At 38.3% G+C, this 20,965-nt stretch overlaps 1 protein-coding gene across 2 annotated transcripts in view; it reads left to right on the plus strand.

Moving 5' to 3' along the window:
• Nucleotides 1-20,965, plus strand: part of cachd1 (cache domain containing 1) — a 61,643-nt gene that overhangs the window by 37,503 nt on the left and 3,175 nt on the right. Inside the window, exons 5-26 of one of the 2 annotated variants that reach the window (XM_066663337.1) lie at nt 794-920; nt 1,388-1,532; nt 1,707-1,920; nt 2,021-2,170; nt 3,080-3,313; nt 5,501-5,650; nt 7,011-7,134; nt 7,305-7,422; nt 8,343-8,511; nt 8,725-8,867; nt 11,249-11,430; nt 11,800-11,910; nt 12,345-12,467; nt 13,501-13,600; nt 14,012-14,128; nt 14,452-14,612; nt 14,840-14,926; nt 15,379-15,495; nt 16,310-16,461; nt 17,055-17,216; nt 19,169-19,246; nt 19,740-19,841. In XM_066663337.1, the coding sequence (XP_066519434.1) occupies nt 794-920; nt 1,388-1,532; nt 1,707-1,920; nt 2,021-2,170; nt 3,080-3,313; nt 5,501-5,650; nt 7,011-7,134; nt 7,305-7,422; nt 8,343-8,511; nt 8,725-8,867; nt 11,249-11,430; nt 11,800-11,910; nt 12,345-12,467; nt 13,501-13,600; nt 14,012-14,128; nt 14,452-14,612; nt 14,840-14,926; nt 15,379-15,495; nt 16,310-16,461; nt 17,055-17,216; nt 19,169-19,246; nt 19,740-19,841 (3,066 nt within the window). Of the gene's footprint in view, nt 1-793; nt 921-1,387; nt 1,533-1,706; nt 1,921-2,020; nt 2,171-3,079; nt 3,314-5,500; nt 5,651-7,010; nt 7,135-7,304; nt 7,423-8,342; nt 8,512-8,724; nt 8,868-11,248; nt 11,431-11,799; nt 11,911-12,344; nt 12,468-13,500; nt 13,601-14,011; nt 14,129-14,451; nt 14,613-14,839; nt 14,927-15,378; nt 15,496-16,309; nt 16,462-17,054; nt 17,217-19,168; nt 19,247-19,739; nt 19,852-20,965 lie in introns of both variants that reach the window. The other variant, XM_066663338.1, reaches the window with a different exon arrangement.

Below are 20,965 nucleotides of genomic sequence, written 5' to 3' on the forward strand. Positions count from 1 at the left end.
TACGTGTGTGTGTGTGTGTGTGTGTGAGATTTCCTCACATTTTCATCTCTTGGAGCACTGGGACAAAACAGCTGCCTGTCATGTTTGTTTGTGGACTGATTTCACAGCTTAGAAGCAAAAGTCAAATCCATGCCTGTTGTGTTTTCAGTCACTTAATAAAGGCTTAGGAATGCACTCGTGGAAGAAAATGCTACACCCACTTGTTTGTTTTTAGAGCTAAAAAGCTTAGATGTTGACTGCATCTTTGTATGACTAAGCTGCTCCTTTAAGAGATGGATTATAAAGAGTTTAACGTTTACCATTATGAACTCGCTTCCTGTCTCCTTTTGTCCCCTTCTATTTTCTTGATTCTTTCTTTCAGTACTGCTGGAGATTAAATGAACATTTTATGGTGAAGTAAGTGCTGTGATTGGACTGTTTCTGTGCAGCTTGGATAGGATGATCTTGTCCGTTTCAATCTGGGTTCAGGCCCTCAAAAACCTGAGGCCTCTCCAAGTAAAACGCACTCAAGCTGCCTAGTCACACTACATTACCACTGCAGCCTACTGAGTGTGCCAAGAGCAAAGTGCAGCAGAATCCTAAGTGTAGGCCTTTGATGGGTATGGGGAAGCATTCATGAGATTTAGGCTTAACGGTGAGCAGTAGGAAAAAAAAAACCTTGCTGTATTGGAGTATAGTACCCTTTTTTTTTTTGTTGGTTTGTTTGTTTTGTTTGTTTAAGTGGGCCATTAGCTTTAATTCCAGCCCATAACCTATAACCCTTCTGCCTGTCTCTTTCTCACTGTGTTTGTAGTGCTGGCAGACAACCTGAAGTCAAATCCTGGCATAAAGTGGCAGTACTTCAGCTCAGAGGAGGGCATCTTCACAGTGTTTCCTGCTCACAAATTTCACTGCAAGGGCACCTATGAGCACAGGAGCAGGTGCAGAAATGTATACACACACACTATGAAACGGGGATCAAGTTGGCTATCAGCATGACTCAAGGGGGAAAAAACATAGGACTAAAATCCAGTGAGACAATTGTTATTGCATGTGTTACTGGATCATTTAAGCCTAGCCTTTCCTTCGTGAAAGAAACAAAAGACAAATAAATTTAACACCTCACCCTTTCTCTCCTAATAATTTTAACTGTCCCTGCTCATCTATCAGCTATATTTTATAAGTTCAATGTGAACCAAACCAAGCCCTGAGGTATATTTTATTAATAATTGATTTTCTATACTGTCCATTTACAAAGAAATAAAACAGGTTAACCTCTCATAATATTAGCTATCACATGGTTATTCTGAGGACACGGGTTATTCAGAATTCTGTGACCTTCTGTTTGTGCGAATCTGAATTGTTTGTGTAAAGGTGTTTAATCTGCTTGGTCTGTGTGTTTTGGCAGGCCTGTGTATGTGTCAGCGGTGAGGCCACAGTCAAAACATGTTGTGGTTCTCATAGACCATGGTGCGTCCATCAGCGAGACACACCTCCAGATTGCTCGCGATGCAGCTCTCGTCATCCTCAATTCTATTGATGAACACGACAAAGTGAGAAAATGTGCACTCCACTGCCAAATTTAAAGCTGTATCAACACGGGACTAAAATAATTAATTAGTTGTACTTCGGTCTGTTGTGGGTGTGTTATGTATTTAAATAAGGACTGTATTTGTATATATTTAGTTGGTGTTTTTTTTTCCATTTCTGCTGTTTCATTTCACCAGATCTCAGTGCTGACTGTAGCTGATGCAGTTCGTTCCTGTTCCCTGGATCAGTGCTACAAGAGCTTTCTGTCCCCAGCCACCAGTGAGACCAAGAGGAAGATGAGTACTTTCATCAACAACATTAAAGCCTCTGACAGCCCTACTCAGCACTCCATGGGTTTCCAAAAGGCCTTCCAGCTTCTCAGGAACACCAGCAATGTTAGCAAACAGCAGAGTAAGACACCTGACAGATGGAAGATCTGCCCTAGATCTATTAGATTGAACTCTGAGGCCTTCAGTGATATGTTTTTTTTTCTCTCTCTCTCCCTCTCTAGACACTGACATGGTGATAATCTATCTGTCATCGGGCATCACCTCTCGAGACTCGTCAGAGCATGAGAAACGAGCCACTCTGAGCGTAATAAAGGAAGAGAACCGCCACCTCAACAACTCAGTCATGATCCTCACCTATGCTCTCATTAACGGTAACACCCCTTCTAGACATTATTTTCCTTCATTGGGTATTTTTTGGGGTACTCTGTATGTTTTGGGGGTTTTCGGTATTTCTAATAGTTTGTGTCTTTGTGCTGCATCTTTTCTCATGTGTGTTCTTCATAAGAAAGACCTTTCCATTCTCCCACTCCTCACCTGGTTTGCTTTCTGCATGCATTATCCTGTTATTAACATACATTACTTCAACATCAGGAACATTAAAATGCAGGACATCTAAAGGAAGAAGGAGAAAAGCAACAGAACACATCAAAGGGCACTCACTGACATGAAAGGGGGGAAAGGGGCTTTTGTGTCTAGATGGCAGAAATATGATTGAAGTTGATTAGCATGGTGGTGTAAAGGAGCAGGCTTCTGTTGTGAGCCTGGCTATTGTGGGCAGCTGAACATGTGTGCATACACACTAACATAGGATTGTCATTTTCCTTTATTTTTTTCCCATATCGGCCATATTTTAACATATGCTCACTGATATATTCAGTTCCTCATTCTTAATAAATGATATTTATGCTATCTAAGTCTGTTGATAAACTAATATTTTAACTCTCATACTTTCAGGCACGTGGAATATTTTTCTTGCATTTCCATTGTTCAGAAGTGACAGGTTTATTCAAGAGATAATAATAAGCTTACCTTGCCTCTAACTTTGGCTCTGTCAGTAATGCACACACATGTATTTATTCAGTCCCTATATCATGAGCTACCACTGACTTAATTCACACTGTCTTTTCAAAAGTACCAACTCTATCTGTTCATTCTGTGTTTAATCAACAAGTAGATTTGCTTTGTTTTAAGAGATGAGAAATGGTGTATATTCAGTTAAAGAAAGATTTGCATTTGCACTAAAAAACACCTGGTCTATCATTTCCCCCTTTATATCACAGAGGGTGTGACAGGCCTCAAGGAGCTGGCATTCATGCGGGATTTGGCTGAACAGAACTCTGCAAAGTATGGGGTTTCAGACCGTTCACAGCTCACTGTTGTGAAGGGCAGTATGATGGTTCTGAACCAGCTCAGTAACCTTGAAACAAGTGTGGGCCGCTTCTACATCAACCTGCCCAACCGCATGATTGACATGGCCACCTTCAGCCTGCCCTATGCAGACCAGATGGGAGACGGTGAGTTAGAACACAAGGACTGTGACTTCTCTCTAGTTTAACCACACTGTATGCTGCTAAGAGGTGTTTTTTAGAGCCTGGAGCTGTGTGACTGTGGCACAACCTGCTGCGCGACCGTGCCACCCTGTGAATCTTATAGCTGTTTACAATTATTTTAGACATACAACTTATTTCTTGAGTGCAGAAACCTTTATTTGACTGACACAGTACCCTACGGAAGGTGTAGGGAGACATTTAGGATTCAGCTGCAGCTTTGCTGCTGCATGGAAACATCTCTCGCTGACCACTCACACTTTCAGACAAGGAGAAGTAATTTATTAATCTTTAAGCCAAATCAGAGAAATAATGCAAGCAGTCAGTTGCAATAAAATATTCTCCTCCAAGAATCTGTTACACACTCACAGCGCAGTGACAGCGCATCTCATTATCAGTCTGCTCAGCATAGGAGAAAAAGACAGAGACAAAGGAATTTGTGGCTTGTGTCTGTACTCTCTTACATGCTAAAACAACTTATATGACATAACACGATTTCTGAAACTTGTATATGATTTGTGTATGAATAAGTCAGAAGTCAGGTTCAGACAGAAGAGCAGAGAAACGCATTGGAGCCTTAACATGCTAATATAAAAAATTATGTGCAGTCCAGTGATACAGGTGCATCTCAATAAATTAGAATATCATCAAAAAGTGAAGCTCATATATCATAAAGATTAATTAAAAGAGTGATTAAAAACACAGAGTGATCTATTTCAATTGTTTATTTCTTTTAATGTTGATGATTATGGCTTATAGCCAATGAAGTCATTATCTCAGAAATTGGATTACTGGATTAATCAACACAAAACACCTGCAAAGGTTTCCTAAGCCTTTAAAATGGTCCCTTAGTCTGGTTCAGTAGGCTACACAATCATGGGGAAGACTATTGACTTGACAGATGTCCAGAAGGCAGTCATTGACACGCTCCTGCTGTATCCAAGCATATTAATGGAAAGTTGAGTGGAAGGAAAAAGTGTGGTAAGAAAAGGTGCACAAGCAACAGGGATAACCACAGCCTTGAAAGGATTGTCAGGAAAAGGCCATTTAGAAATTTGGGGGTGATACACAGGGAGTAGACTGCTGCTGGAGTCAGTGTTTCAAGAGCCACCACACACACAGACGTATCCAGGACATTGGCTACAACTGCCGCATTCCTTGTGTCAAGACACTCATGACCCAGAGACAACACTAGAGGACTTGGCACCTGTCCACACTGCCAAAACTTCCAATACCTGGTTTAATAACCACAGTATCACTGTGCTTGACTGGCCAGCAAACCCGCCTGACCTAAACCTCATAGAGAATCTATATGTCAAGAGGAAGATGAGAGACACCTGACCAAACAATGTAGATGAGCTGAAGACCACTATCAAAGCAACCTGGGCTTCCATAACACCTCAGCATTGCCACAGGCTGATTTCCTCCATGCCATGTCAAATTAATGCAGTAATTCATGCAAAAGGAGCCCCAACCAAGTTTTGAGTGCATATACTCTACATATTTTTCAGTAGGACAACATTTCTGTATCAAAAATATTTTTTTAAATTGATCTTATATAATATTCTAATTTTCTGAGATAATGACTTTTGGGTTTTCATTGGCTATAAGCCATAATCATCAACATTAAAAGAAATAACCACTTGAAATAGATCACTCTGTTAGTAATTAATCTATAATCTGTTTGTCATTTCACTTTTTGAATTGAATTACTGAAATACATTTTTTCAACTTTTTGATTATATTCTAATTTATTGAGATGCATGAGCACTATAAAATGTATATACTTCTAAAAAAAATAAAATAAATAAAAATATCATCCATTAAAACTTCTCCTGTGCCTAGACAACCCCAAAACTCTTCAGATACATATAATATTTCCACTTTATTATTGTGATTTCATAATTCCTGTGCAGTTAATTTGGATTGCCCTTGGTGAGCTTTTAGTCCACTTAGCCTGTTCTGAATAACCCGTTGTTGCCATTGAGGTTTTTGTTTGAAGCAGCTTACAGGAAGGACTATTGCCTCTGAGTAGTATTTCAGCATTCAGTCCAACCTCAATGGCTCAAAACATCTAAAAAAAAAATCTGTATTTAACTGTTCATGTTTTAACCTGAAATCCTAAGAAGTTTGTTTTTCTCTTTTTTCCTCTAGGCTTCATAATGACAGTTAGCCGACCATGCTACTTTGGAAACCTGCTGCTAGGGGTTGTGGGAGTGGATGTAAACCTGGCCTATATTCTCGAGGATGTTACATACTATCAAGACTCTCTGGCTTCTTATACCTTCCTTATAGATAACAAAGGTGATTGCCATATCATTATTAACTAAGTGGTTGTTTTCATTTTCCTCAAAGAATATTGTGCTTGTGTAAAGTTGGAAGGTATTAGGGTTTTTTTTTTTTTTTAATTACATATTACCTCTGTGATTTTCTTATTTTAAATTCTTCACTTCCACATTTTTCCTGGTAATTTTAAAGAATGCTTAACTTAAATGACCTTAAATTAACCTAAATGAAATGACAGTAACGACATTTCATGCAGTACTTGAGGAAATATGAGCGCTAAAGCAGTTTGTAAAAGTTTATGCCTGTTTCACAAGAGAAAACATCCTTAAATACCACTTAAGGCATTTTTGTGCAACACATTTAAACTTAAGAAATATTTAAGGGTAATCTTGACTTCAGTGCTTTTATACAACCTGGCCCTAGGTTCTTTCTGAAATAACACCTTACACTGATGTGGGAAAAAAATTATATGGAATATTACTAACATTTTTTGTTCTGCACTTTCAGCAGTATTCAATATTGACATCACTTTTTAGAATGCTGTTCTCTTACTACTGTGCAAGCCTTTCTTGGAGGTCCACTCTCAGCAGCACTGCCAGTCCTAATGTCTCCAGACAGTGGACTGAGTACCATTTAGCCCCATTTAACAGTCCATTAGGGGAAAGTACCTGTTGCACACTAGCAGGCCGTACGCCAATATGACTGTCTTCAGGCCAGCTGCTTGGAGCAAGAACAGCAGAGCTGTTCATATTGAAGAGTCTTAAGTGTCAGAGTATGGAACTAATTAGGCGGCAAGACGTAGTAATGGATATTTTCTTAAAGGTCTACAGAGTGATGTCATCATGTAAATGTTTACATTTTTATGGTAGAAAGTTGAGACCTGTTTAAAGTATTTTTGCTTTTAGAATCACATTTGACAAATATGCTCTTTGTGTAACAAGACATTTATAGTTTAATTAATACATTTTGCATTAAGGTAACTTTAATAATGATTGAATATTTACATTTCTGGGTAATTACTTGCAAACACTAGTAGTAAACTGTTGGGCCCAGACATGGAACTGACAACTAAAAGGAGTACACTGTTGCAATTTAGCATCAGATTTAACCAGTCTTGCAGTGTTCAATTCCAAAGCTGGTACAATATGAGAAACAATAATAAAAAAATGTACTAATTCCAAATGTGTCTGTAACACATTCAAATAACTGGACAGGTGCGTAATCACATTGTAATATCATCTTTCCATTTTAAAAACGTAATTTTTGTTTAGACCCAGAGTAAACCATTTAAATCAGTTTTTGAAGCAGAAATTTTAATCATCTTCAATCATTTTAATTCATCTATGTAGTCAATGTGATATTTTGTTACATTGTTCAGGTTACACACTCATGCACCCATCGCTGACACGTCCTTACCTGATGACTGAAGCCCCTCTGCACACAGACATCATCCATTATGAGAACATCCCAAGTTTTGCTGCTGTACGCCAGAATATCCTGAGGTGAGGGACTAGGGCTGTTCAGTCACCTGATTGCATCTGTGATTTCATGAGGAGTGAATTATTGTGAATTCTTCATTGATAAATATTTCACTTTCTAAGGATTGTTTATGGTCATTTGGTACTAATGTGGTGTGTTTGGATATCGCATTCATAATAATGTCCTTTTTCAGTCTGCCACTGGGGAGCCAGGTCATTGCTGTACCAATCAACTCCTCTTTGTCCTGGCACATGAATCGCCTGCGTGATCCAAGTCGAGAAGCATATAATGTCAGCTACGCCTGGAAACTGGTACACAATACTTGCCACAGTAGATTTAACAGTCGTACTCCATACATTTGGGATCTCTGTGCTTCAAATGCTCATTTCATATGTAGGTTAATGGGGTGATGGCACTTACAGATGCATGCTGGCAAATAACTCAGTTCTGTCATCCCAACATTGACGGCGAAAACTGAATTCGAAGACCTTTTGGCTTGACCCCCAGGTGTTTTACTTTACTTTACCAGTGAGTTAGAGCTAAAGACTCTTGAAACCTCAACCGTTTCCAGTGTGGACAAACTCTGCATTTTAGTGTAGTCATATATGAATTACTGACATTAATAGATTTTAGAAGAAATATGAGCCTCTTTTATTATCATGATTTTGTGCAGCACACATAGGTCCATGACAGCTTGTCAGGATTAAATAAAAAAAAAAAGAATTAATGAGGTAAACTAAGACAAAATGGAAACTTTTTCTGCTGACCTGCTTCCTAGACTGTTCCCTTATATACTTTGTATTTCCCCTCATTCCATATTAAAAGTTTTTCATTTTAAAACTTGAGGCCATTCTGCATGAAGCAGAGTACACTTGTCAGGAGGGTAAACTGTAGTCTACGAATGTTTTGACAGTAAACATTAGCATCATCTAACCAGTATGTGACATCATTGCCTGAACTGTTTTCTGAAAATGTCTGACTGCAATTATGTGCTTTCTAGCACTTTGGAGTAATGTTTTGTAAATAACTTGGCCTGCTCCACGTTTTGCTGCTTGTTTCCTGGTTTATATAAATGTCTGATAAAGTACACTGTCAAATTACATATAATTTACTTATTTTATTTTATTTAGAAATTGAATAACCGAATTTGGTGTGTACAAAGACCACCTTTTATTTTTTGCTCTCACAGGCTCTCTCCTTATGTCTTATCCACCCTCCTTGTTCCCTGTAGGTCCAGGACACCACCTTTATCTTGTGTATAGTCTATGTTCAGCCAGAAATCCCAGTGAAGCACCTGAAGAACCTTAACACAGCCCCCAGCAGTAAGCTCCTGTACCACAGACTGGACCTTCTGGGACAGCCCAGCACCTGCCTGCACTTCAAACAACTTGCAACTGTTGGTGAGCAATGTTGGCAGCAGATATAAATGAGAAGTTTTTTGTTTGTAGCAGAATATTCTATGCATTGAACTGCAGTTAGTAATAAAATGCAAATTTCTAGTTCAGTTGTACATGTGTTATATAATTGGACCGGAAAGGACTGAAAACTGCCCTACAGCAGATTCCAGGACGTGTCTAGTGCTCACTGCAGATCACCCTTCCTCATCCCAACAGAAAGTCCTACAGTGATGTTATCAGCTGGTAGTTTCTCCTCTCCTTATGAGCACCTGAGCCAGCCTGAAACCAAGCGCATGGTCGAGCATTATACTGCCTACCTCAGTGACAACACACGCCTTATTGCCAACCCAGGGCTGAAGGTATGTATACACACGCAGTCATTGGACACCCCTGGTCAAATGACCAGTTCACATTTATAAAGCTCAAATCTGGGAGTTGTTTTATCAGGTTTATCATTAGGTATATGGTTACAAATTCAGTAAATATAAAAATATATATATATATTTTGCAATAGCTCAGCATCACATCAAAGTATCCTCTCCAGGAGTAATGATAGCTTCAAAATCAAATATTAGTTAGAATTACAGATCAATTTGTTTATTTATACCTCCTGGTGCTAATATAGCTGTCATAATTTACATTGTCAGGCCAATTAATTGGTCCATATGTTTTTAAAGTTTTAAAGATGAAATCTGAGATTAAATTATTTGCATACTAGAGAGACGTTACATTATTTCACAACACAGAGCATCTGATTGTTCCTTGAAACGCATCAGCTGCATTCTATGTACTTTTCTCTACAATGCATCTCTAGTGTGATCAGGTAAGATTTGATTCTGCTGTCACAAGTCAACTCTTACATTACTTCTGCATTATTCCTTGTATGTTCTCCTTCTCTCAATGCGAGATATTATTAGGTTGAAAATAATCCAGATTGAGAAGAGTTGCACGCAGCTCTGTCTGACTCTTGTCTCTCAGTAGTATTGAACAATATTAACTGTAATTTTTAAACAATTTACTTCACGAGAAAATCCACATTGTTTTTGAATGCAGCTTAAACATTAGAGGGTTTGCAGGACTCTTTTATATTACATCAGAGATGTTAATAGAATATCTGATTATATTTTGAAATTGATGTCTAGCTTGAATAAAGCAAGTCTCTGTTGTTGTTGTTTTTTTTTTTGTTTTTTTTTTTTAAATATGAGGCTATTTTTACATTGTATGAAGCTAAATCTGTCCTGCTGGGAAAGTTTATCTCTTATATTAATTGTATGAGGGCAGACAGAGATATGTAGTGTCACTATCACATAGCCCCAGGGTCCTGGTGTTGTGGGTTCAATCTCCACTTCGAGTCAAAGTCTGCGAGCAGCTTGGTGTGACTTCCTGGGTCTGGAAAACTGAAAGTCATCTCATCTGTCCCTGTAATGAAATAAATGAACGGGAATACTCTGAATATTAATGCCTTCCTGATGAGTACATCAGCACAGCTGTTCTGTTTACATTAACTGCCTGAAGTATATATACATTTATATCATGACGTCAAGTTAAACATTTTCCCCTAACTTCAACATTGTTAAAAGCTCAAAGATTCTACAAACGACTCTAGTAACACTTAGAGCAAGTGGCTCTTTGTTTTTTGATGCTTCTTGGATTCTATATGGAATGTTACAGGTTCGTAGTTTATTTTGGAAAATTCCCTTTCTAGATGTGTCTTACAAGAGCAGCAAAGAATGTGTGCAGAGGGGTTTAGAACACTTGTTGTGGAAAATTATAGAATTGTTACAGTCTTTACAGTCGTCCAAATGAGGTGTGTGAGGGTGAAATGCGAGTATAGGGACTGGAGGTGTGAGTGACTGGTTGAGTGTGTGATGCCCAGTAATGGACTGGCACACTGTCCAGGATGTATTCCTGCATGGCTCCGAATGATTCTGAATAGACTGGAATTTAAAAATTCAAATATAACAAATATTATCGGATTATAATTTTATTTAAAATCTCCTTCCAGACATTGATTAAACCCAGAAAAACCCATCTCCTCATCAAAATAACATATTGAGGATTTATTTCCAAGTTTAACAAATAAAGCCTTAAAAGTGGCTTAGTTTTAACCACACTTTACCTTCATTCAATATGCACAGATCTATGTATATGCAAATATTCCCCACTTCCAACTCCACTTACCCCTCAGCAAACGACCTGCAGGTCAGAATCCCACCCTGTAAGCTGATTTCTTTGGCTTACGATGTAAAAATCTTGGCTGTGTGAATCAGCCAGTTTGAGACTGTTTGGAACAAACTGTTTGGAAAGCCGTTCACCCATTATATTTACTATTTATTTCTCTCATGATACATCTTTTTAGCATATTTAAAAAACAAAATAAAAAAATATGGACAATTTAAAAACTTGATTTTTACTGGAGTTTGTTTTGAAAATACTTTCCCAGCTCTGGTTGACACACATTCTTACCTGTATACATTCACATGCATGTACATACACTACTGTCTTACTCCATAAACATGAAATATGAGGAGCAATATTGTGGGGGGAAAAAACTGCAGAAGACTTGGTTTAATCTCAAGGCTGAATGCACATGTACTAAAGTATGTCAGACCACACACATTTCTTCTTGTGCTTTCCTCTCTGTCTTTCTGGTTTTGTTTTGAATTTTGAGCATATGTGGACCTTACCAGATTTAATGGAAACCTGGCATGGACCTATTTCTGTCTCTTTTTTGTTGTAGTCTTCTGTCAGGAACGATGTAATGGCTACCAGTCATGTGACGGATGAATGGATGAGTCTCATGGAGCTGAGCAGCCTGAACTGCTACATTGTGCGCCGTTACATAGCAACGCCCAATGGGGTGCTGCGGATTTACCCTGGCTCACTCATGGACAAAGCCTTCGACCCTACTCGGAGACAATGGTGAGATTAGGGCCTGAGGGCGGAGGTCTCCACACTTCTGAAACACTTCCAGACTCCCAGGGAACTGGTTCTGAACAGAGCCCCAGGCTAGAGACTAAGTTTGTTGGACGGTTTAAAAACTGTGCAGACATGGAACTGGATGAAGAGAAAAATGTAGTCATACTTTTTCAAATGTTGTATTGTTTAAATACAGGTCTAAATCTCTGGATTTCATAATAAGCTTTTAAAGCCGTACATGAATTAGTGGTGTGTAAGCAAACAATGGCAGTGTTCCTAAAAGATGTCCAAAAAAATAAAAATAAACTAAACTGTGTTAGATTCCTTAAGCATAGCTCTGTGTTTAACATAATAGATGTTTTTCCTTTTTAGGTACCTGCACGCAGTTGCAAATCCTGGTCTAATCACGTTTACTGGACCATACCTGGATGTTGGTGGAGCTGGCTATGTGGTTACGATAAGCCACACAATTCATGCCTCTAGGTCAGTGCATGTTTCATATTTAAAGCTCTCATAAAAACGTCAGTTGTGTCATTCAGTAATTTACTTGCCTTAACTTGGTAGATTGTCTTTTATTATTTTTTGTCCAAAACCACATAACACATTGCAGATTAGAAGCCCATACATATTTCCACATTTTTTGTGTTTAGAAGTGTGTGTGCGCAAAGGTATGTTTAGAGGTATGATGAAACTATTTGAAACTAGCAGAATGCCAGTGAGTCTGGTATTAATAAAAATAGTGAATTATTTTTCTCTTCTCTATTTATAGTCTTTATATGAAGAATTGTGAATAATTCAAGTTGGATCTTTTAACCCAAATGTCTGATGATCTCTGACGAATGCTCAATGTGACACTCACATAACCTCCATCAACTGCCTCTATTTTACATCTCAAATTATTCTTCTCTTGTGTTTAGTTCTCAGATGGCTCCAGGCTATGCAGTTGCAGTAATGGGCATCGACTTTACACTGCGCTACTTCTATAAAGTCCTGCTGGATCTGCTACCCATATGCAACCAGGACAAGGGCAACAAAATACGGTAAGCCAGCACCACCCTGTTCCTCTCACCTCCTACCTCACTTACTGCTTCTCTCACTTTTCACTCTGCCAAGGTCTAGGTTTCTCTGGCTGGGGTGTTCAGAGAAATGCCAGGAGGCTCTCTCAAACTCTTTTATATGAAACTAATCAGATTTGCCTGTTTTTTAAATAGGAGTATTCACAGGACCCCCCCCCCCCTTCTCCCTTTAGAGTAAAAGAAAAGGGGGGTGTGAGTGAAAGGGGAGTAATTGTTCAGAGAGGGTGAGGTTAAAAAAAAAAATACAGTAGGAACCTAAAGAGCCGATGATGTAAGGAAGACTGAAGATCACTCTCAAAAATAATGACTGGTGCAATGTTTGGAAAAATAAAAAATGAGAGTTGGGGAATGACTGGTGAAACACAAAAGGAGATAAGCTGATTAGGAGCGCGTTCCAGACTCATCCTGTTCAGTCCTCTCTAGCCCTCTCCTCTTTTTTGTTGTCTTCCTATTTTCTACTCTTTTCCTCAACTCTGCTTCTAACCATTTCTCTCTCTCTCTCTCTCTCTCTCTCTCTCTCTCTCTCTGTCACTTCAGAGAGGGCTAGGCCTCAGTGTTCTCTGAATTCTGAATACTAGGGCCATTAAACAGGATTAGTTGAGTGGAATGGCCCAGTGTGTTATGCACAAGAGGACTATTCTGAGCTGCCTCATGGATCTGAGCTTTTCTAAAGAAAGTGGAACACTCCCCCTGCACCCAGGCCTTTACCCACTTGCATTCCTTCCTTTAAAGTATATGAGCCTAATGTTTTCACAATACATTCCTTTATTGCCCCATCTGTTATAAATGTGCTGTTGTCAGTTATTTTCATTTTCAACATTTACATCTAACCCACACAGGTTTATGGTTAAAAGTTGAGTTGGTAACCTTCCAAAGGTTGCAGCCAACCTCTCTATGCACAGACCTTTCACCAATCAGAAACAGCAATGTGGTTGAGTTTTAAGACTATGATTGGACAGATTTTATTGATATTAACTTTGTGTGTCTGTGTGTGTAGGTGCTTCATTATGGAGGACAGAGGCTACTTGGTGGCCCACCCCACCCTGATTGACCCCAAAGGCCATGCTCCAGCAGAACAGCAGCATATTACCCATAAGGTACTATACCCAGCCATGAACTATGATTTTCTGGCATGTTTGAGCTGCATTTTGATGTATGAATGGTACTATATTAAAAAGGTTTTTGTTATTCACATTTTTTATTATTACATTACGATAGGGTTACTGTGGATAAGGCTACTAGATGATGATTTAATTTCTGAAAAGAGTAAACATTTTGTCTTAGGAATGAATCTTGTTTCTAATCAGCACTATGAAAGGCTTTTGAAGCACATTATTTAAATCGTTTATCTGGACAATAATGAATAAATAATATTTAGCTGCTAAAGGGAGACTGTTAGAAATATTGGCATACATAAATACTTTCTGTGTTAATGTTGTAATTTAATATTTCCAAAACAATGTAAGTAATGTAAAAAGCATAATAATTTTTCGTAATCTTTTTGTTAGGAGCCCCTAGTAGCCAATGACATCCTAAACCACCCTAACTTTGTGAAGAAGAACTTGTGCAATAGCTTCAGTGATCGGACAGTGCAACGCTTCTACAAGTTCAACACTAGCATTGTGGTGAGTTGAGATACTAGACTAGACCAAACACCCACAACCTGGTTGATTTCCTTGTAGAGCTGGGTGAAGTTCCACTTTCCAAAAGAATCATGCCGCCACCTGGTGGAGGAGGTGGTAATAGCAGTTTTGGTTTATTTTTGTTTTTTTTGTAGGAAGTTTACAAAATTTATAAAATACTCAATAGCATTGACAGTTGGACTGAATGACTAACTAAACGCAAAACCTGCAAACCAAGTAACTTTATGTGTAGTTGGCTTATATGTAATCATAGTGCTAGGTTTCTTGTATAGTATGAGGAATTAATACATCTGTTTAAATTCCAGGGTGATTTGACAAATCTGGTCCATGGCAGCCATTGTTCTAAGTATCGGCTCACCCGGATTCCAGGAACCAATGCCTTTGCCGGCATTGTGAACGAGACTTGTGATTCGCTGGCTTTCTGTGCATGTAGCACTGTGGACCGCCTCTGTCTGAACTGCCACAGGTGATTTTGCCTTCATTCTCATAGTAATGCTGCAAAAGAGCAAGGCTTTAACCTGCCTGTAATTATACACCATTAGTGATTGTTACTCATTCAGTTTCAGTTTTGCAATGTTAATGATACTTAACATCAGTGTACATAATATGTTAATGTACTAAAATACTGACATTTCTCAATACCAGTTTAGTTCAAGTTTAGACAATGACTCCACTTTCTTTTTTCCCCCTCAGAATGGAGCAGAATGAGTGTGAATGTCCTTGTGAATGCCCTCTAGAGGTGAATGAATGTACTGGCAACCTCACTAATGCAGAAAACAGGTAAATCTCTCCTGCAGCATTTTTGAAGTCACCAAATTTTTCATTTTCCAGATTTATTTTTTCTAATATTGCTGTTGTTTCACTTCATTGAAACATATTAAGGGCAGCCTATCCTAGAAGTTTGAGGATTTGCAAGCATTGTGATCCAGAGATCTTGTTTTGTTTGTCACAGATTGATGCTCATCTATAAGCAGATGAACATTTGTCAGTAGGCATTCATTTGACAAAAGACAATCTGTTCATTATTCCCCAGTGGGAAATACTTTAACATAATATACTCCGTAATGGTTTGTCATGTGATTTTTGCACAGAACTACAATAAAAGGCCTAAGCACACATTAAGTAGATCTCCAGTATAATGAGCTTATTATATGTATTTGTAATTGTGCTTTTGTTGTCATGCCTTTCTCAAACTTCACTGAGGTCACTGTCTCTTTTGTTTGTATCCTCAGAAACCCAAGCTGTGAGGTACATCAAGAACCCTTGTCTTTAACAGTGATAGAGCCCAGTTTGCAGGACACACTGCCACAGTGCATCAACACTCGTTGTAGTCAGCGCTTTACCAGCAGGTCAGTCTAGTAACTATCCTCACCATCACCCTGGGTATGACCACAAACCTGACTTCATCTCTCCTCTCCTATAGACATGCACACAGGGAAGTCATTGTTATTATAGCATTTTAAGTTCACCCCTAAACTGCAACCTTGCTGCACTGTACTAAATCTTCTGTGATATGAAACTGAAACTGTTTCTTATTCAGCAGGATTTTCTTCGAAACATGTAGTTCAACGGTAATGTTCATTAGCGTCAGTCCCTAGAATACAGTGGCTTCACCATTTAAGGAGGAACTGGAAATTTACAAACTAACTACTGAGACATCGGCATACTAATAGATTGTAATAGATTGTAACTACCTTAATCTAAAATAATACAATTATCATAGATTTTCAGGAGAAAATACTGACTTTTTTTTAAAAAAATTTTTGGGTCAGTTGCACAGCCATCTTGAAGGTGATTCACCAGTCATTCATAGCATTTCAAATCTTTTTGAAGGCCCATTTATTCCTAATACTTTGCCCAACCCAAGTAGCCCAACAAGAAATGAGACACCAACCCTAGGCAAAATGTAGTGACAGGGCTAGTTGGTAGGGGGCAAGGAGTGGAATGCAATTCACCCTAGGTGTAAACCTATGCTGAGTTTAGTTTCAGTGGAGTGACCCCTTGTGGCTGATCATGCTTAGACAGGAGTAGAAGAAGACTTAATTGTTTTTATATTTAATATTAATATTCACAGTGCTTTTGTTTTGCTGGTAACTTGTATAAACCTTATTCAAACATTGAAGATTGTTCTATTTCATTTTTCCATGGTGTGTGTGCGCACAGTGACTGCTTTGGTGTGCTGGACTGTGAGTGGTGCATGGTGGACAGTGATGGAAAGACCCACCTGGACAAACCGTACTGTGCTCTACAAAAGGAGTGTTTTGGGGGAATTGTAGGTGCAAAGAGTCCTTATGTGGATGGTATGGGCCTTTTAGGTGAGTGTATGCACTCTTTGTGTAAGGAATAACAATGATTTTTATATTTTAAACTTGACAAACTTTTCAATTTGTATTTGATTTTGAATTTTGAATTGATAATTTAACAACAGAAAGCTGTTCAATAACTTTTAAAATAGTGGCAAAAAATATTATATTTTTTACATGTAATAAACTATTTATGTAAGGTGTAGTGTTTTGTTTACATTGTTATTAAATAACAATTGCTAATGTGGCATATGATTCCTTAACCGTTAGTGTGGCATTTTTTAGCGCTGTTTGAATAAAACTTCTGTTCATTGTTAATTCGTCAGTGTGAGCTTCATCCTTCATCAAAAGTGGGGAAAATAAATTAAATAAATGTAGATACCTGGTTATGTTCAGACAGTGGTAATTGACATTGTTTTATTGAGAATGACATACCTAGAAAATTAATTTGTGGCCATTTAATACATTTTGTATATTGAATAATTCAACTGAAAGGGTCTTACTCTCCAATGTTGCCTTGAAACATCTTATTTATGTATCACACAAACTCTTTCCATCCTGCTTTCACATCTCTTAACCATGACTTTCCTTCTGCCCTCCTGCAGAAGAAGAGGTCGCCTCTCTGAACATGATAAAGAGTGCACCTGTGGGGCCAGTAGCAGGGGGCATCATGGGATGCATTATGGTGCTGGTTTTGGCCGTGTATGCCTACAGACACCAGATCCACAGGCGGAGTCATCAGCACATGTCCCCTCTAGCTGCGCAGGGTGAGTGAGAGCTGCTGCAACCTCTGGGTGAAGGGCATCATACAAAAGCCTCTCTCAGCTGCAGCTGAGAACTTATGACAGGGCTTTCAAGGCTGTTATAAAAGGCAGAGAATAAATGTTGTTGGGGCATTTTAGTTCAAAAGAATATTCACTGTCCATTCCAAGGAAAAAGCAACATCTTTTGAAACAGCTGAAAGAAGTGTTTAGAACATAGTTATGCGAGTAAATGGTGACTGTGTATATGTTATTAAAACACTGAGATTAATGTCAGTAATCTCAGAACAGAAGACTTTATGTATAAAATGGTTTAAAGTCCTATTTATCATGCGTACAGTGGTCTCTGGTCGTGTTTGCTGGGGCTAATTCAGGAGAAGATTTAAGGAATGTATCACAGAAAAACAAAACTAAAAATAAAATTTGAATTCTGCCTGTTTTTGAGGTCTCAAAATTACACTTAGGATGCCTGCAGCAGGCTAGAAATATCTATTCCTGTTTAGGTGAAGATGAGCATTTCAGCCTGCATTAAGTTTTTTTGAATAGGCCAGATAATAAGAAAAGAGGATATATAAATAAATGACATATGGGGGTGCCAGGTGTGTGGGGACATAAAATTAACCAAGTCAGGTTAACACTGACTGATCTTCATGACACTAGGGGGCATCCAAGTGCTAACAAAAAAAAAAACAAGCTGTGCTGGATATGCTTCTCTCAAGAAATAATTATGGTACTTTTTGCCAAATGCTTAAAATTGCAAAACGAAAAAAGGCCCTTGACACGCAATTATTTTAAAACCTCTAGTCTTATTTTGCTGACGTAAAACGTGATACACCATGATCGCTGAGCTAGTGCAGGTCATTTGCCTGTTTAAAAAGTAATGGCTATGTTTATGTTGCCACAAAAGTGTCCCAAATTTATTTATTTTGGCATTACTCTTGTTTAGAATCTCAGTAAAATAAGTTGGCTGGCCTGTATGAGATTGACATATGTGGAAGTCTTTGTAAGATTACTTGCAACTGCTGCATAAACCAGTACATAACCAAAATATACATATTTTTCTATACAAAATATAGACCTGTGTCTTAAAATAGTGCCATTCACTCAATTGATCTAGTGTCAGCATGACCCTGTGGTTTTTGAATATTAAGTGATAAACTACAAATATCTGTGGATTGACGTTCCTTAACAATTTACTCGTTCTTGTTTAAACACTGAACACAGAAGATGGTTAAAAAGTGCCTTGAAGATGATTGAATTAACTAAAGCAGGCTACTTAACACATTGACCTTTTCCAATTAGAAACAGTGACCCATTCAGCTAACAAGATGAAGAAGGGAGATTACCAAGAGAGTTCATAGAGAAAGAAATTAAAGTAATTTACTTCCTCTAATCCCTCTTTCCCACACAGTAGCCCTCAGCCTACATTACAGCAAATTTTTCTTTACAGACATTGCAAACCCAAGGAGTACTTTGGGTTTAATCTGGAGAGTGAAATCAAAATGAATCTCTGCAGTATCAAAGCCAACAGTCCACTGAACAGTCTGCTGTGTTTGTTCAATGGTTATGTTCTTATTTTGATTCTGTAGCGCTTTTATGTGCACTTAATTTAATTAGCCAGCCAGGGAAAAAGCCATCCTCCATGTGTGGAAAATAACCAAAATCTCAGTCCAGTGAGGGTTTACATTTGTCTTGAGTCACTGCTTAGCTTTTTTATTGCTGCAAATGCAATAGTGCCTCTCTGAATAGACTTTTATGAGTGTTTCTTAGTGTCTGCTGAGCTTTTATCAGTTAGAGAACTACCTACTGCACTAACCATGGATTGAATCACCATTTGTGATTCTCATGAGAATGGTTTTGGACTGAACCTACTGACGATTTGTAATGTCATGTGAAATGTGAATCTGTCAGCTCTCCACCTTTTGTTTTTACTAAACCTTCTCCCACTCCATGTGCAGAGATGTCAGTAAGGATGTCCAACCTGGACAATGAGCGAGATGAAAGAGATGAGGATAGTCATGAGGACAGAGGAATAAGTAAGCATCTTCTTTTGTCTAGAACCATCTTCCTATATTTACACTTATCGCTGTGTCATTATTAAATGGTTTTCTGTGGCAGTGATTGATTTAGCTCATCCAACAAACACAATGGTCTCCTGTCATTTCTTAAGATTAATAGAGTCCCTTTACAAGACATCAAAATAAGCTGAGCTAACTCCTGCTTCAGACTTGAAGGACAAAAACAGACACTTAAATGACCACAATGAACTCATTTTGCAGAACAGATTAAAAATAGATGAATTTCGGTGCTTGTTTTACTGGAAGAAACTGATCAGAAGAGAGAAGCTCAAGTAAACATGATTTTAAATTGCTGTTTCCATGTATCAGATATTTATAAAAATTTAATATGATAGGAGCCCTAATCAGGAATAGAAATGTCCATGTTTTGTTTTTTGTTGTTGTACTGCTCACGTATTCGGCCACAGATTGCCAAAGTTTGACCCATGCTCTTCTTTGTCTCTCTTTACAGTCAGTAACACACGCTTCATTGCTGCTGTCATTGAGAGACACACACACAGTCCTGAGCGTAGGCGGAGATACTGGGGCAGATCAGGAACTGAGAGCGACCACGGTAAGTGTGTGTATGTGTCTTCAAAGTTTATTTCTCTTGAGTAAGAATTAATGAAGGGAAAAAAGGTCCAATCTTTTAAAGGAAGACATGACTAGTGCATTATTTTCTTTTCAAATGCCCTCCATCTATCACTCAGGGAGCACAGCTGGCCATACTGTCATTGGACATGAAGGATGGCTTAGTTCCACATTGATTTGTTCACTTCTATAGACAGAATGTCTGAGGTGCCAAAGGAGTGTCTGTAGCCTTACTGCCATTAGGTGGAACAGTGTTTTTTTTAATGCAGTCATGGGAGTGTTAAGTCACATGCTCAGAACTGGGCTGTTTGTGACCTCTTGGTGTTGAGTGGTCCTAGAAAAATTAATAAATGCAAATATTGTTGCATTTTCATAGGGATGCACACTGGTATTGTGATCATATTGGTTTTAACAGTTAATTTTTAAAAGATGCTTAGATTTGACCAATAATTCAAACCGATATTTCATAACACATCAACTGTGCTTTGCTTGGCTGTATAAAATGTTCAGCATAAACTATAACAGCATTAGTAATCCAGTTACTTATCAGTTTCCCAGTAACCTCTATTTGCTAAGAAAATGTTCAACAAAAATACCACTGTAATGTGAAGTTTATATAGTAATAGAAACCCAAATGGGAAACAAAGCTGCAGTTCCACACACAGATCCGTTTTACAATAGCCAGTCGGGACATGCATCTTGTACACTCAGCCAAAGTGTTTAAATGTATCCTAGATGTGATATTAGAAATACTGTGTTAAACTGAGCAGTACCCAGTGGAGACGGTCCTGAATTAAAGCAAGGCTTGTATTTGGAGGAATCTAACACTAGACTATGTTTTCTTTAATGGTGGAAGGCTCGGGGGTCTTTTATATATAATTTTCTACAGGGACAAGATTTTATAAAAGTCACTGTGTGACAAGTAGGTGAAGAAACGTCTTCCATTTCACACTGATGGGAAAATGAGAACAAGGAAGAAAGAAAGAGAAGTGGATATGTTAGAGGTGTAGAGAACAGAAAGAGGTGGTGAAGAGGGACAAAGCCAAACTTTTCTGTATTTTTATACTGCTTAGGCAAAGGTCACCTCCCACTAGCTCGCTACTCACT

Source organism: Hoplias malabaricus, chromosome 3 (assembly GCF_029633855.1).
Source record: "Hoplias malabaricus isolate fHopMal1 chromosome 3, fHopMal1.hap1, whole genome shotgun sequence".
In the NCBI taxonomy this organism is placed as follows: Eukaryota; Metazoa; Chordata; class Actinopteri; order Characiformes; family Erythrinidae; genus Hoplias; species Hoplias malabaricus.